The 18,664-nt window shown below is 33.3% G+C and overlaps 2 protein-coding genes across 2 annotated transcripts; one reads left to right on the forward strand and one right to left on the reverse strand.

The window, feature by feature from the left end:
- Window positions 1-132: 132 nt before the first annotated feature.
- On the forward strand, window positions 133-10,396 carry LOC114754317 (putative expansin-B2). The gene is made up of 5 exons (XM_028943094.1): window positions 133-182; window positions 8,008-8,126; window positions 8,343-8,455; window positions 9,251-9,432; window positions 10,072-10,396. Exons 1-5 carry the CDS (start codon window positions 133-135, stop codon window positions 10,394-10,396), a joined length of 789 nt encoding a protein of 262 aa, XP_028798927.1.
- A 1,897-nt stretch (window positions 10,397-12,293) lies between these two features.
- Window positions 12,294-13,270, reverse strand: LOC114754337 (CASP-like protein 2D1). Its single transcript, XM_028943109.1, has 3 exons — window positions 13,072-13,270; window positions 12,867-12,978; window positions 12,294-12,756 (listed from the first exon to the last, which is right to left on the reverse strand). Exons 1-3 carry the CDS (start codon window positions 13,206-13,208, stop codon window positions 12,493-12,495), a joined length of 513 nt encoding a protein of 170 aa, XP_028798942.1. The 5' UTR covers window positions 13,209-13,270; the 3' UTR covers window positions 12,294-12,492.
- Window positions 13,271-18,664: the final 5,394 nt, after the last annotated feature.

Raw genomic sequence — 18,664 nt, forward strand, 5'->3', positions numbered from 1 at the left:
GAGAGAAATGATACCTCTAATCAGGTTAGGAGACGCACCGGCCTCCTCTTGAGTCAACGCAAACACACAACCGGGAATGGTAGATCGGGTCTCCAGTGTACTCTATTTGTTTGCAGTGCAATAGCGAGAAATATGTCCAACCTTGCCACAAGTAAAGCAAGTCCAACACTTGCCTTGATGATGCTTGCCACACTTAGAACATGCTGGAGAACGTGCGGTGCTGGGTGCAGAAACAGTAGAGCCTCTGAATGATGATTGGCTCCCACTAGCATTACCCCTTGGAAGTGGGGGCCTCTGTGACTGTCTGTTCTGGAAGCGACTCTTCTTGCTAGAGCTTCCTGGATTGAACCCACTCTTCTTGCCAATTCCACCACTAGGCCTCATAAAGGAAGAGAAACAGCCCTGGGAATCCCTCTTTGGCTCAATTTCATAGCCATAACCCTTAATCTCAGCATCAAGGAGACGAAGTCGAGTACACATGTCATCAAAAGAATCAATCTGGAGTGGCACTAGCTGTCGTCTAAACTCCGGTCTAGCCTTTTGTAACAACTTGTCTGCCATCCACTTGCTATTCTTTTCAGATTGTCCATAAGCAGTATATTTAATCAACTCTAGAAATTTAGCAATGAAAGCATCCACATCCATGTCGTCTTGCTGAAAAGCATAGAACTCTGTCTCCTTCAGTGATTGGAGGGCTGAAGGAAAATAGTGCTGAAAGATGTCACACCATACTTATATAATACCTTAGCATTCATTTAGAACCATTCCAGACCATATTGGATGGTCTTACACTTAAAAATTTCAATTTGGACGTTAATTTTCGGAAAATTACTGTTCACTGTCAAGTTTTCAGATTACAGGTCCAACTTTGAAAAGTCATAACTAATTCTAGAAAAATCGTATGGAGGTGTTCCAAAATTCTACAGAAAGCTTTTTCAATGCTCTTTAAGGGAAAAATATTCAACTGAACTCATCCTCACTGAAAACGTACAGTTTATTGGATTAAAATTACTATTCATTTGGTAAAATCTGGACTTTCCAGATTCTGCGCCTTAACTTTGATAACTCATATCTCTTCATATACACATCCAAATGATGTGATTTACCACTCATTTTAAAGCTTGGGATATGCACTATAAGTCTACCAAATCTCGTGATTTAAATCATTCATTTGATAGGTCAAACTGAAGCTTGAAACTAACTGCTCCAGGACCTACGTTTTATCCTTTAATATCTCCTTACTTTAATTCTTTTTATTTCTTTGACATACATAGCATGGGCTTAATCTTTCTCATTCATACTCATATACTTTCATTCATGCCATAAACATCCTAAGCATATACATTGAAGTAATGGCATTCATAACATAATTTACAGCATAGGAGAATTATACATTGAATATTAATATCATTCATTTGCCTTAATAATTCTCCACTTCTTCTCCTTGCTTCTCATGCCATTAGTGCCCATCATTGATTGACCTAAATGGTTGGTTAGGAAGGGGGTGAGATTCGGGGGAATCTCAGTAGCAAACAATACCATATTAATCATGCTAAATGGATGCTCATGCACTACACGCAACTTGTTTATTCTCTTTTTAATTAGTGACATACTAGCATGCTCAAAGCTAACTTCTTGATGCATGGCCATGGAGACATAATCTACTCATCATGAATAGCAATTACAGCAGCTAAAACATGTCACAACAACATGCAAATAACATGTACACGGCAACACACAAGCATACAACATCAAGCAATGACAATAGGTAAGTTCACTACCTTGCACCTCAAGCCTTCCTCTTACTTTTCCTTTGACTCCCTTGACTTTCCAACCATGTGGGCATTCGGTCAACATCACTAAACATCCTCTTGGATGTTTCAAGGGTCCTAAACATAACCATAATGATCATACAATCTATTAGGACCACTAGATTACATAAAGTTCAAAGCTAGCTCTCTTGAACCTCAACCCTTTCTCTTAGTCTTAGGGTTTTCTTTCTAGCTTTTCTAACATAAATCTCATCATTTCCCATCCTTATGATCCATTTCTTGTCAATTAGGACCACTTTAGATGGCTTTAGATTCAAGAATATCAAATCTGGAAATTTTGGTTCGCGGGTACTGTTCACGCAGAATCTCCAGAATTTTTGCTCAACTTTGAAAATTCATAATTAAATATAGAAAACTCAAAATTGAGTGCTTCCAAGTCTCACTGAAAGCTAATTAAGTTAAATTTCAATGAAAAATAGTTTCAGGAACCAATTCTACGCGGAACAGTACCATAATTGTATGGAACTCGACAATCTCCTAAAAGTTCAACACTGTTTCCAGATTTCAAACCCTAAATTTGAAAAATCACCATAAATCGTACACATATCCAAATGGAGTGTTCTACCCATGGATTTAAAGCTCACAGAGTGTACTTTAAGCATGAAAAATTTCAGAATCAAATACGCACAGTAACTAATTCGAAATAGGTATCAAATCAGATGCTACAGCCACCACATACCTTGATCTTGAAGCTTGAACTTTGTTCCTTCTTCTTGGCCTTCACCCCTACGTTTTTCTCTCTAAATTTTGGCAGAGTTTTCCCTCTTAAACTCATGTTGGCTGAAAATATGAAGGGGAAGAGGCTCTATTTATAGCCAAAAAAGTTGGCTTGAATGGACCAAAATGCCCTTGGTGGCTAATAGAAAGGGTAAGGGCAAATTTGGAAGTTCAAGTGGACTTTTGCATCATCATTGCATCATCTTATTACATCATGCTTACCTCAACCTTCTAGAAGATGCCAAGTGTCATGAAAGTGGTGGAGGAGATGGGAGATTAGATCCTAGCCGTTGGATCAAACTTCTTTCATAAGCTTCCTCCGAATTTACTTGGCCCACGTTTCTCCGGCTTTCTTTATGGCCTTTCGGAGCTCAGAAAATTGTTCTTCCTGCTTTATAAATTCCCTTTAATTCTAGATAATATCTATGAATTTTCTTAGGCCATAACACTTCCTTTAAACCTTGCATAAAAATTCATTTACCAAAATACCCTTTTATCGGCAAAACCGACTCTTTAATTTATTAAAGCCACTCTACTGGCCTTTTGGTTGCGAGACTAATTTTATAAATTAGTACAACCTTTCAACCCTTTAACCTCATTTTTGTATACACTTTTGAGGTCTCTTGCTATTTCAAATAATTACCTCAAACGGTATACTTTTTACCGGTCACAACCTCATAAATTCCATTTAAGCTGCCTCAGGGGTATTTTCATCTTTTCTCTTCATAGAACAGTCTTAGAATATTATTTCCCATTTTTTTGGGATTTTCTTGGAATTTTCTGTACACTCTTCCATTTTTGCCCTTGCTGGTCATAACTTTTTGAATTTACGGTTTTACCCCTGCTTAAGCCTAACCTCATAGAACCATCTCTTTGAGGTTTCTAACTTACCCATTGGCCGGTATCTAGCCTCTTTTCTCTTTTTGGGCCTTCGAGACTTTACTGGAGCCTCTAACCTTAATTATACTCAAGCCCCTGAAAACTTTTTCTTTGCAGTTTAGTCCCTGAAACTGCTTTAACTTCCTTTCTCGTCTTTGGGACTTCTGCTCACAGGGGTCTGATAGCCTATCTAATTCAGGCTATTACTGGTACTTCTAGGCCTAAAACTTTGGATGTTACAAAAGAACATCTCCTTAAACACCTCCCATGTAGGGAAAGTGCCATCAGATGGTCTAACACTCTCCCACCATCTCTTAGCAGCATCAACAAGTTGTACAACTGCCACTTGCACCCTTTAACGTGAGGTGCATGGGACCAAAGTGAAGATAGTTTCCAAACGATCGATCCAAGCTTCACTCTTAGAAGGATTAAAGTTGCCATTAAATGTTGGCGGATCACACCTATTGAAATTCCTCCATACATCACTAATAGGTTGCTCCTTCTTCTGTTTATGCTGACTGTTATCCCCAGTTTCCATAACAGTGTGGTGACCTTCTTCAGAATGATGGCCACTTGATTCATTAGCATTGATATGCCCATTTTCTTGGACAGGCTCCTCATCTTGTCTCATTTCATTCAGCTGTTGCTCATGTCTCTGAACTTGCTGACTGATTTGGACTACCAATGTCCTTAGCTCCCTTAAGAATGCTTCATTGTCCAGGGGCTCTTGAGGTTGGTCCGGGTTGCTATTATTATTAGCCGGTTGTGTCCTACGTGTATCTACCATCTCTCCCCTCCTAAAGGACGCAACCAACCAGGAAACGATAAGGCTTTAAGAAACTTAGAAAAAGTCTAATAATAAAGGGGAAGCACATGTATGATCAATGTATATTGCCAATGCAACTATATGCCAAAATGAAAATGAAACAAGAAAACCAGAAAACATGAGGCTCTGGATACCAAGTTTGTAACAACCCCCGTAATTCATGGTAAATAAACATTTTCAAAAGGATAATTGCTTTAAAAGGCTAACCATGGTAGGAAGGATAAACATAATCAAATAGAAATCTACCATAGTCAATAACAAACCAAATCTTTAACAGAGTAGTAGCTACTGTTCTAGAATAGTAAAGATAGTTAATCAAATAAGAAAGGATCAACATTTGATTTTTCAGGTATATATCAAATCCATCAACAATACTCTGGGATCTCAAATACAATTAAGACCAATTGTAAATAGGCTAGGGCATTTGAAGTCTACCAAAACAACTACCACTGCTGCCCATTATCAAGTGCAATCAAAACAACAATCACATATGTCCAAAACGGGCTCCGCCCAATAATACAAGTCTAGAATGCAGCGGAAAGGCTATGATAATGTTAACTAAAACAAAAAGGCCCTAAAGTTTGGTAATATACATCAGTCAAATCATGTATATCAAAATAGAGGCTATACAGAGTGGAAAGGAAAACTCAAGCCTCGGACACCTTCCCCTTGGGACCAACACCTGAACCCTCGCCTGAAAAATGTTAAATAACCACGGGGTGAGTCAAATTGACCCAGTAACCACAATTCTCAACAAGTATCCAGGGAGTGATTACAAGATAGCTAAGCGGGCAAAGTACAACTTCAAATAATATATAAGTTAAACATCTTTACAGAAAACAATATATAATAATTCAGAAAGTAATTTGCATGCATAGAACTTCATCAACCATCCTTATAACTTCCTTGTAACCTCTGACAGAACCCATGGGCTATTCACACATAACAGGATTCATCTCTTTTACAAGACTGCACCAAGCTCTCCAATAATGAGGTGTAACTCGGCCAAAAGTTACAGACCTCATATCGGACCATGGGTTCCCTTTCCTTGGAATATGGAAAGGTGTCATGTCCCTTGGGCTGACCCTTGACCCGGCCAAAGGAAGGGTGATACTGAGGGCCCTAAGAATGTTAATGCCAACCACTGGGCGCCAAGTGGCGGCTATACCACGTGGTATAAATAATCAGACCTCCCACAACTACATTTCAGCACAACCAACACAACCCAATCCAACCATCCAATTCTACACAATTTCATATCCATAAAGTATTCTCATATTCAATAATCAATTTGTTCAACATCAACAAGATATTCATAAGATGAAATAATTCATGCCCACTTAACTAATAAATTTATCAAAACTTAAATCTTAATATAGATATATAAATTACTTTTCATACAGAAACCACCATAACACATATTGAGAACATTTATAATATCAACACATGCTTATAATCACATCAACAAGCATACAAGGTAAATTAGAAAGTGGTTACCTCAAGTTCTTGACACAAGAACTAAAAGTAGGAGGATTCAAGACCCAAGAGCCCAAACCAAGCTCACTCTACAATAATAAATTGATAAACATATATTAATATAAAAAGACTAATTAATATAGCATTAAAAATAGTTTATTAACTAAATCCCCATAATTGGCTTATCTAAAAATTTATCCTTAGGAAAAATAATAATTCATCTATTCTTCCAAGTGACAATTCCTAATACTTCCCAACTCTATTTCTCTCATTCACATCATTAATAAGAATATTTCCTTTAAATCATCCAAAAGTCTCCAAAAAGTGTTTACTTTAACTCTTAGAAAAATAATCATGTACCATCTATGCTTCCAATCATTATTACAATCCTATTTCCTTCTTCCATTAATCATTTCCCATTCATTAGAATCAATAACTTATAATATTTCCCTCAATTTACTCCAAACACCCAATTTCCACTACTTAAAGTCTCTCCAATGAATCATCAACATTACTATTTCAACAACAATCCTCAAAGTTTAAGCATTGGATCCTCAATATAACCTCAAATGAACTCAACTAAGAGATAAATTTCGAAATTAATATCATTATTAATACAAATCACAATTTCCCAACCAAACCCTAACTTATATTGTCTCAAATCAATCATCCAACTAAAAATCTAAGTCATAAGGCTTCTATTCTAACCCCATAAACTCCATTAATATCATCAAAATGAGTTAAAAACCTTAAAAATTAAAAACCTAACAAGTCCTAATAAACTTTATTTTCAGCCATAAACTTACAAAAATAAAAAGAAAAAGCTAAATAAAAATAGTAGGATGAAAATGGCTTACCTAAATATCTTATATGTACCCAAGTAGAGCCCTTCCTTTCTCACACACTCAAACTACCTCTCGCACCCACTCATTGTCGCAGCGCGGCATCAAAGTGGACCAGAGGAAAGAACGAAGCGGAAAGGGGAGGGGGAGAAGCATTTGAAAGTGGTTACACGTGAGCCCCACAAATAAAACGACATTGCCCCTGATTGTTTGTTTTATATATATATATATATATATATACACACACACACTAAAGGGGAGAGGGTCACGGGACTTACTCCCTTCCCTCTCCGGTAATAGTGGGTGGCCACGTGCCACCGACTTATTTTATAATATATATTACTTATTTAATTATTTTAATTATTTTTAAATTATTAATATTAGCTTTTTTTTTTTTACATAACTTGATTTATTTTCTCTTTGTCCTGAAACTATGTAGTTTGTAACTTAAGTTATTAGGAATAAATTTTATTCTATATGACTCCTTACTCAAATAGTAACATACTTCTAATTACTATTAATTAACCACAACCATAACTCAAAATAATAATAAAAAGTCTGGAATGTTACATCAAACCCCACCACCCCCCAAAATAATACATAAACGCATATATATATATATATCACATAAAAATGTCCCGTCAATCATAAATAATGTTTTTTTTAACTAATTCGTAGGATAAATATAGTTAAGATAATTATTTATAATTAATGTGCAAAGAATTTGTGACACTTCCAAAAATACCACTGCTATTTAATTATTAAAATTTAATGCAGATGTAAAAATGCCCCCAATAAATAGGAACAAGAACATTATGGTTTATATGATATTAATATAGGTCCTCTTGATCCAAAAAAAAAAATATAGGTCCTTTTCTTCTGAAATGGACGTGATATTTAAGATCGGAAAGGACAATAATTATGAGACTAATTATTTATGACTTTTAAATAGTTTCGTATTCTAACCCCCAAAGATATATTGATGATGATCCAATTTGCGTGAATGGTTGAAATAAAGCAACAATAAAAATTATATGGCCCCTTTATGCATATATCCATAAATTAATATAATTTTCAAAGAGAATGCAAAAATTAGTCTGCCATATATAATAGTCCATTCTATTATTTGTCTAGTATATCGAATATGTGGATTTTCTGATGTTGGAAGATTAGTTAAGTTGGCAAAACTTATCAAATTCAAAAAGAAGGAAATATTAAAAAATGCTTAAGTGAAAGCAAACTTCAAGAACATAACGAATCCTCCTCGTACTATAAATACCAAACACACATCTTTTAATTCAAACCATATTATCAATAATAACAATTCAATTTAAAATTTCCATATGGCTCGTTTCAGTACTCTTCAATTTCCATTTTATTTCTATCGTTTCATCGCTCTTGGAGGTTTTATCTTGTTCTTCCTTAAAGTATTGAGTCCTTCCTCATTGCTCAACCCTAGAATGTTTCTCAATTCTTCACACCCCACAGCTGATTCAGAGTGGTCGTTAGCAGATGCTACGTGGTATGGAAGCCCCAACGGCGCTGGAAGTGATGGTACGACAGCACGCCCACATATATGTGCACATTACATTTGGTTCTAAAAATAGGATCTAGTTTGTAGTATAATTTGCACTATAAACTAGATCTTATGTTTAGGACCAAAGGTAGTATACATATAATTACAAAAAAAAAAAAAATAGTCTAAACCCAATTATTTCTTTTCCTCAATGAAATTAAAACACTCTAAACCTAATTTCTATTTGAGCATAGGGGGTGCTTGTGGATATGGCAGTGATGTAGAAAAAGCTCCTTTTTCTTCGATGATAGCAGCTGGAGGCCCACCAATATATAACTCAGGCAATGGCTGTGGATCTTGTTATCAGGTGCCAAAACATATACTTCCTCTGATTCTAAAGATGGAAGAGATTGCTAACTATAATTTACATAAATTGGAAAAATTAGTTAAATTAGTTTTTTGTAAAAAAATATGTATTGGTTTTTCTAAGATATCTGATCTCCTTTAATCATTTGTAATAGAAATTACCTTGTACGATGACCCTTCTTTAGTATATTCAATTAATATAGATAATTTGAAAAAAAAATTACCAATTTCGAAAATAAAATTGATTGGAGTTTTACACTTAAGACCAAAACAAACATCTAAATTAACTCTACTACATTATTTAACATCTAAGGAAGTGTAATGCATGATGATTTTAGCATCACAAGTTATATATGCATAAAAATACTCTCTTATAAAATATATATAGTTTAAAAATATTATCATATATAATATTAATCAAATCATTATCTAAAGTTCAAGGTAACTCATTTTCTAAAGTTCAGTTGAATAAATCAAACCATTTTATGAAATTTAAGTTTTTTAAAAAAGTAATAATAACTAAATATTTGTAATATCATTATTAATAATATAAAAAATATCATATTATCATCATATGAATAATTTAAAAAAAAAAAAAGAGTCTTAATGGTCACTCTATTTGGGCCCTTAGCCCATTAGGTATAGCCCTTTTAGGTCCGTTTCTAATTTGAAGGTTGAAATCATGAGTCCAGTCCTTACAATTTTTGGGCATAAACGGGTTAGTCTGACAGGCCCAACTCATTTTTCCATATCTATTCATGTGGTTAATACATGATCATTTGGATTCATTGTAAAGGTGAAGTGCACATCTAATCCAGCATGTTCAGGTAGTCCAGTGGGCATAGTTATCAGTGATGAATGTCCAGGGTGTGGCTCTACTCACTTTGATTTGAGTGGCACAGCTTTTGGTGCTTTGGCTATTTCTGGCCAAGATGATCAGCTACGCAATGTTGGCAAGCTCCAGATTCAATATAAAAGGTAGCTTTTGCATGCTTATTCACAGTTATCGACATTTTATAGACAATATGCTTTATCTTTTATCATATGATTGATATTATCATTTATAAATTTTAAGTTGTATTCTTCCAAATTTTTTACATCCATCATCCATGTATAATTCAAAATTTATATTAATTTCACAAATGGTAAATAATTTAATTTATTTTCCAAGATCCCTGTATGGAGAACTTGTCTGGATACTATTATTTGATAAATGAAATCCATAAGAAATTTCTTTATCCCGATTGATGATTTAATTATTGTTTTGTTCAATTAAATGATATTACATTCTACTACATAAGCGAAAGGGATTATATTTGCTGAATTCTACTAGTTTTAACTGATATATAGGAGAGAGGTTTTTCTTTTTTGTAAGAAGTTTTTATTATATCAGTGTGATCTAATATTTAAAAAAAAAAACATAGCACTATTTTTGTTCCTTTTTATTCGGACATTAATCAGATTTAAAATCTGATTCTATTATAATTTGACAATTGATTAAATTAATATTGATTTACACTCATTTTAAATCTGTGACATCCTCGTTTTTTTAACATTACATCGCTAATTAAATTAAATGTTTTGTGCATGAATATGTACTTCATTGTTATTTTGCAGAATTCAGTGTAATTATGGAGGAAAATCAATAAAATTTGAAGTGGACGCTGGATCGAACCAATACTATTTTGCTGTGTTGGTAGAATATGTGAACGGAGATGGTGATCTTTCACTTGCTGAACTGAAGCAAGCTAACTTTGCACAATGGCAAGCCATGCAATTAAGTTCAGGTGCAACGTGGAAGCTTAACTCTGCCACAGCTCTTCAAGCTCCGTTCTCCATTAGATTAACCACCTTCAAGTCAAAGAAGACACTTGAGGCCGTCAATGTGATTCAAGAAGGGTGGAGTCCAGGACAAATTTTTCAATCTTCTGTGAATTTCTAATATTTGTATTATTAAGTAGCATGATTAAGATGTTATTATTGTAAAAAAAAATCTAATTACTTGTGTATATATGTCTTTATTTGAGTGGTTGTGATGTGTTTGGTTTGCTTTGAGAGGCCTAGCTAGCCCCGGTTGGTTTAGGTTTTTAATTGGGTCCCAGAGCCTCGTCTTTGTGATAAAGTTGTGGGTTTCCAATCTGGGGTGACCAAAATTCTTCATATATGGGAATGAAGTTTTAGGTGCGGCCTGTGTCTTGAGCTAGATGGATTGATATTGAAAGCTCATTCGTTGGTAAACTGGTGGAAACAGTGATTTAAGGATGAGTGATTTAATTGTGGTTCAGCCGAGGTTACCTCAATTATAATTTAAAATAATACTACCTCCGATCATTGATATAAGATTTTGTTTGACTTTTATTTTAGTTATAAATATTAGATCCCAATCCATTTTGTCTCTCATATTTATACTTTTTTTTTTCAAGATAGTCCTTCTAACAATGGTAATTCTAACCAATACACTTAATTAAAAAAGATATTTTAGGAAAGACAACACCTATTTATTACAAATAACTAAGTTAACTTCTTTCTTTAATTTCCTCAAATTAGTCAATTAGCTCTTATAATTAGGACAGGAGGTAGTATAATTTAATAAAAGATACAAGTATATTTAGATACAATCCTAAAAAGAGTAATGTTTAAATGAAAAAAACGTATTATCTCGTCGAAAAAATGCATTAACCATTCATGTATAAACTACATATAATTCAACAAAATAAATTATTTAAGTACAAATCTAATAAGCTGTTATTTTCTTTTCTTTTTTTTTTTTCTTAACTTGAAACAATGTTGTTTCAGGATTAGCAAGAAGAAATGTATAAAATCTAACTTGGTTAACTCACCCCAGTCCTACCAACCCATTAGAGGGCATAAAAAATTATTTGTGGACCTTTGAACCATGCAAATCAAATTTTTAGGGTGTTCAATTTGGAAGGTTGGAAAATACTGAATTCTGCATCAAATTTACATGCAGCAAAAATATATTTAGTTGCGGCCAAATTTCCTCTAAAATTAACCTTGGCGTTAGGTAGGTTCTTGCCACAATGAATGGCCCTTTCCAGAAGAGCGAAGGTTTGGTTGCCAATGGTGGTGAAGGGACTGGCACGAATTCCTTGTGCCATAACCAAACATGAGAAGCCATGGTTATCAGACCTCCTAAAGGCACCAACATCAACTCCAAATAATATTATTTTTTCCATTCTATATGACTTTAATTTATATCTCTTCCTAACTAGTTGCTTCTTTCTTTCTCCATCTCTCGCTTTTAATTTAGAGTTCAAGGCTCGTGTCTGTATTGGGCTGCTTCTGTGTTGATGAAGACAATAAGTGGATTCCCTAGAGATTCTAACTTGTACCTCTTGCATATGAATATAAACCTTGATGTCAATCTGGGTTTTTGGTTGGGTTCTCCATGGGTATTGTGTTTTAGCAAGTCAATCTTTTTATTTAAGGTAATTATTTTCCTTTAATGTCATTTCCTTCCCTTTTCTGTCTATTTGTTTTTCTTTCTCCTTTCTCCCACAAGGAATCACCTGTATACCATTAAGGAGGCCTTATTCCTTATCTCAGACTTTGAAACTTTATAGTGTTTGCTCTGCGTAATGCTTCTTTCTTCTTTTCTTATTCCCCACTATTACACCTCCTTCTCCGTCTTTTCCACAAAATTTGAATCGGACTTCTCTCTGTTAAGATTTTGGAGAAAAATGAGGCGTACTCTATCCCTCAATCTATATATATATAGAGAGAGAGGGGGGGGGGGAGGAGGGAGACGCACTATGGAACTCTGTATCAAAGTTTTCATTAAAATAGTAATAACCATAATTATATTTGGATCATCCAAGTCAAGTTAAAACAAATTAGATTTCGTTTCAAAGACAAGTTCACACTGTGTTCATCCTTGCATACATCCTCTGTTTTTTCTATACTTGAGCCAGAACACTCTTTATTCATCAAATTCATAAGCTAACTACAATCAGAGAGACCTTTTCTAGTAATTAGTACAGTAATTAAGTATGCTTTTCAAGTAACTACTACCATTAATTAAGTTCTTTCTTGGTCCCCCTCTTTAAAATTAGCACAGGGAGGCTCAAACAATGAAAATGCTCTGTAAGCTGAAATCACAGCTAAGATCAAGAAGCAACAAAGAGCCAAGAAATGGAGAATTATTGCCAACTTCACTTTGCTGCAAAATTTGCCATACGATTCACAAGCTTGGCTCCATGAAACCTCTCGATCCCCATTATAAGCTAGGTAATATATCTCCATTGCGGCTGCGACTGATGTAACCATCACATACGCTATAATCTGCAAGGACAAGAAAAAATCATTAGTTTCATTCAAGCTTAGATAATTAAGACTAGTTCTGTTAAATACTCTGCAGAATTAGGAAAAGGGTATCCAGAAAAACATGAAACCTGATCGGAGAGGAAGAAAATCCAAGCTTTAGAAACAGTACGTTTGATCCATGAGGAAACTGCTGCGATAAGAGCATAAATAGCAGAGATGAAACTCACACAAACCATATACCTGTAACAAGCAAATCGATCGAGTTGATATGATAAAGAGTACTGATAAGCTAATTTTGAAGGAGAAAAATGGCGATGAAGTGGGAAATCGTACTTGAGACCAGAGAGACTGGAATACTTGAGTTCTCCATAGTCGCTATTATCCTGCTGATTGGTAACAGTAACCCATATGGTTGCTACAGAGAGAGGCACTACACAGAGCCTAAGAGAAGAATCAAAGAGCTTAAGCATTGAACTGTGTGATTGAGCTAGCTATTCTCAATAGGAATGGGATAGATGGTTTCTTCAAATGAATAAGTAAAGTGAAGAAGTGTTGGTGTGATGATGATCGGGTTGGTTGGGGGGGATAAAGATGATTTTTTTTTTTGGTTAGTGGGGAAGGTAAGAATAGTGGGCATCGCCTTATTCAGAAAGAAATGATTGTACTTTCTTGTTGGCGTACATGGCGATGAGCTGTTTTGGCCCTTTTCTTTTTCTAAAAGTCAAAAAGAAACTTTATGTTCACATTTTGAATATTTCTGAAGTATCTCTGTATGAAATAATAGGTGAATTAATTTTATAAATAAATGAATATATAAATTTTACAATATTTTAAAAATTAATTGATGATACAATTTATTATTGAAAATGATATAGAAAATAGAAAAGTTTTTATTTGAATTAGAAAAAAGCTTGGAAACTTTTTCTAATATTATATGTTATATAAACGAAAATTATTACATGATGTTATGAAGGGTTCTTAAAGAACTAGTTGTAACACGCAGAAAAATATTCGTACATTATTGTTGTCTTTTGGCCTGAGTACGTTATTGTTGTTTTAATAAAATGAATTGGACAAAAAAGAAGAATGGATTTTTTTATTCGAGTATCCTCTATAAATATTTATTGAACAATTAATTCGAATAATTAACAATTAACAATTAAACTAATACAGTAAGGTAGAAAACAGCCCTCATGACTTGTGAGTATCAATTTTGGAAGTATTATTGTTTTCCAAAGAACCTCATGATCATGAAGCTGTATTACTGACGCAATACTCCGCTAAACTAGACCCCACTTTATTTTGTCTCTATTTCAAAACTAAAAATATAATTTGAGAGCCTGATTCAAGTATAATGTATATATTCAGATTAAAATACTAAAATCTGCAAATCAGTTTAAGAAATTTCAAACTGAAAAATGAATTTGAAAACTTTAATTATTTTTTATGTTCTTTAAAAATTTTACGAAATTTTAAAGTTAAATTTTTTATTATAATTATTATTCTTATTTTGTTAAAGTTTATACTAAGAAGTATACTATGGTACAAGAATAGTTTATTCCATAATTTTTTTTCCTTTCAAACCAATTTGTTTCTAAAATTGTAAGTATTTACTGAACTTACCCTTTCTGTTTGTTGTTTTGAACCGGCATTGAATTTTCATGTGAATCTACCACAATTCTCTCCGGTGTTCTATAAAGCCAATTGTCAATATTTATTACTCCCTCGAATTATAAATGTCGAAGCTAATAATTGAGAGGTTTATTTTAATTCTAAATATAATATCTCAATGGGCTTTATTTTTTCAAACTACACATATTGATTACACATATGAAACAATGGTTTTTATATAGGTTAACGTTTTGACAGCCAAGGAGTACCTTAAAACAAAAAAAAATGCATATTTTTATGTAATAAGTAATTCAACTAATTTATTTAATTTCTATAAATTAATTATTCAATTCTTACCTTTGGATCAAACGAGGGTATTAGAATTGAAACATATTTTGATGATAAGCGAGTGCTTGACAAAAGAATAAGAAGTCCCACTACTGCTTAAAAAAAAAAAATCCAAAACCTGCACAAATAGAAAAGTCATTAGGTGAGGAGGGAAAGAAAGCTAAGAGCAAATTTGTTTACATCAATTTCTTCAATTACCTATCCTAAAAAAATGACGACATTGAAAATAGGAAGAGATAGATTTGGGATTTTGAAGCAAGAAAATGAAAACAATGAGAGATTTAGAGGTATGCACGTTTTGAAATAATTAAGGAATACTCTAATAAGCTTCTTTGCATTGTCAACCAAGCAACACTTCTTAGCTGTGATTTTTCAAATTCTAGAATAGTTCAAAAGGTCCTTCTAAGATTGGACTACAATTGATAATATGAGTTGGACTTACAGGCCTAACCTGTCAAGTCAACAAAAGATTATTGGATTGGTAAAAGCAATCTTGTTCAAAAACAAGTCTATTTAGCCCGTACCCATTATTTTTGAGTTTGCAAATTAGTTTTTAGGTTAGTAGGCTAACCCATTTTATTTTATTTGTATTAATTCATATTCTAATCATCTCATAATCAAAGAAAAATCACCTAAAGTACCCCTAGGTCTTCAACTTCAAGTTGTAGTTTTTGCCTTCTAGTCTGATTCTCACTCATCTCACTATGACCTCAATTGAATGAGCCACCACACGTCATTATTGTCTTTCTCAGCTCTCCTCTACTTCTTGAAGTCTTGCCAGTTGTTGTTTGTAACATCCTAAATATTACTTAAAAAATAATATTATTAGTTAAAAAAATAATATAATATAATAATATTTTATTATTATAAAATAATAATATTTTTATATTAAAAAAAGGGGGAGAGACAACACGTTCAGCTTTCCACGCATTTAAAGAAGAAGAAATTGATGAAGTGGGACATTTATTGAAGAAGAAAAGAATAAAGAGGACAGTTGAAGTTTGAAGTTTAAATAGAGGAGGAGATGCATTAGCAGAAAAGAGAAAATGAGAGTGAGAGGTGCAGGAAGAGAGATCAGGAGAAAAGCATAGAAGTGCTAGCAGTTTGAAAGGTATTACAAGTTTTGGGGATCATATAGGTACATAAAAACACTTCTTTCTATTAAATTTTCTTTATAAATATTTCTTATATATTTAGAGCTTTATATTAGTAGTATTATTATAATGTTTAGAGAAAATTTTGTGATTTCGGTATGGAGTAAGTATTGGGTTTTGACAATATTTGACCATAGAAATTTAAGGATATATTAGTAAGAAATTTTGATCATTTTATATTTGTCTTTTTATTACTTTTGGTATTTAAAATTAAATTTATTTGTTGAAAAATCTGTCATTTATGATATATATCATATTTATACCGATTAAAACTAAATTAAATAATTTATTTGGGTTGTTTGATGTATTATTAAAATTTTAACCGGTTAATATTTGTTTATTGATTATTTTGAGAATTTTAAATTAAGATTTTAGTTGGAAAATGTATTGTTCAAGATATATAGAATTTTTTTACCGCTTATTTAAGTGAAACAACTTATTTGGGTTACTTAATATATTATTGATATTTTAATCAGTTTAAAAAGTGAAATAGGTTAAGGATATATTATTAGAAAAATTTTGAACTTGGAAACTCAAGTTGTAAATTGAGATTTTTACAATATTAGATAAAAACAATATTTTTAAAAAATATTTATAATTTAAATGAGTTATTTGGGTAGAGGAAAATTGTTATTCGAAGTAAGAATTTTTTGGGTAGTAAATATATGTATAAATATTAATAATAATAAATTCTATGTAATTTAAGTTAATTATTTGTATGTATATTAAATTGTATCTATATTATTTGTAGATTATTTTGTACTTCTGAGTCTGTAATTTGTGCTTTTATTTCTCAAGCTGTGAGGTTAAGCTTGGAGTAGAGGTAACCGGGGTTAATTTATTTTATATACATGCTTTGGATTGTAAGGTGTTTATTATGTTTTTATTTTCTCAAATTAATTTGTGAAAGTATGCTTGTGAATAAAGTATGTATTTTCTTATATGTCAAATTTTGGTGAAGTGGGAAGTATATCGATTTAATTATGCCTGAGTTGTGTTTTATTGAAAGTTATGTTTTCTTGTGATGTTGAATTTAATATACTAATATTATGTTATTAAATAAAATAAAAGTATGTTGTACTTTGTTTGAAATTATATCATTTTACTTTGAAGAACTATGAGATTTTCAGTATATATTGTGACTATGCATGGGGTTCATATATGAAGGTTGGGATTTTGTTATGTAGAGGATAATTTTCTTGAAGCCCGCACTGCATGCCTACACTATTGATCCTAGTGTTTGGTTTTTTTGTTAGACCCCTGTAGTTCTTCCTTTTCCTTGGCCCGGAATTGAAAATAAACTCTTGGGTAGACACCTCTTGTACCGTAGTCCATCCTTAGGCAGTGTAGGTACAGGAAGGGGCCTGTTGCTTGATGTGAGTGAGGTGATTTTTGGCCGGGTTGCTCAACATAGAAAGGTTGGGTCCTTGTCAAGGAGTCATAAGGAGGAGTAAGGTGATGTGAGGGCATATTTTATTGTGTTGTTACATACATGTACTTTTGTATGAATTGTGTTATGGATGGTGAGATACACTCCTTTTATGTGATTGTATCTATTAAAGTATCATTTATTACTTAAACTATATTTAAGCACTATTTCACCAACTTGCCATCCTACTTCTATATGTTATAAATTAATACTTGGTTACTGGGATTTTACGTCTCACCCACTATTCATCAATGCTTTTCAGGAGAGCCATATAGTTTGGCTCGGCGTGAAGGGAAGCAACCAGAGGCATAGGCAAGCATAGCCTAGCAGCCCTCTTTTGGTTTAGGCATGTAATGTTATGTATATTGCCATCTTAGGGACCACGACTTTGTTAACATATACTTTCTTTTTTTGGATGACTGTATTTGATGAAATGCTGTTAAAATGGCTGAAGGCTATTGATAGAACCCAATCTTTATATGATTTTCTCAAGGTTTTCTAATGTTTTGCAACAATTTTACCCTCATTATGCATGCATTTTTATCCATTTGATTACATTGAGTCATGCATTGCATTTTACTGTTTAAGGGGTAAAAATGGTCATTTTTCTCTCCTCAATCTTAATTGCCTTGATCTATAATCAGTTGGTCTTTACAGAGCTCTTTGTTGTGATTTTCAGGCAATTGGAGAAGAACCCAAGAACTAAGATGGAGCATGGATGGAGCCAAAATGTTACAAGGACCAAAACACGAGTTTGGAGTATTCTGCCTCCTTAGGTCGTGACATAGACTTCTAAGGTCATGACCTAGATGCCCTTTCAATAAACTACGCGTTTTGGACCTGAGTCAAGATGAAAGCTCTCTCTCTTCTCAAGTTGCGACATGAAACTTATGAGGTTGCGACCTGAACCACCTAAGTCACGACCAGACACTTCTAAGGTTGCGACCTAAATGCTTTAAGTGATGCTGTGTGTTTTGGAATAGGTTTCTGAGCTTCTACACCTAAGGGGGGTAGCCACCATGAACAGACATTCTCCCATTCTGTAGATTTGCAATAGGTTGAGCCACCATAATCTTCTCTCAAGCCTTCATTGATCCCACACCCAAAACTTCCATTTTTCTTCATGTCTTCATCATTTTTTACATTTCTAAACTGATCAAACTACTCCAACCACTTTATTCTCCATTTTTCCAACCTCACTTTGTAGCTTTAACTATGGCTGTTCATTCCTGGAGCGATTGCGATTGGTTTGAAGGCATGAGAGGCTAAACCCTTAGCCTCTTGGTGTTGGAAGACAAAGCTTGACCTCAAGGACTTAATCGGAGAGTTTTTCTATAGTTTAAACATGTGCTTAATGTTGTGTTGAATATTTTTAGATTTAGGA

Source organism: Neltuma alba, unplaced genomic scaffold (assembly GCF_004799145.2).
Source record: "Neltuma alba isolate B1F8T4 unplaced genomic scaffold, ASM479914v2 tig00010128_pilon, whole genome shotgun sequence".
Taxonomy (NCBI): domain Eukaryota; kingdom Viridiplantae; phylum Streptophyta; class Magnoliopsida; order Fabales; family Fabaceae; genus Neltuma; species Neltuma alba.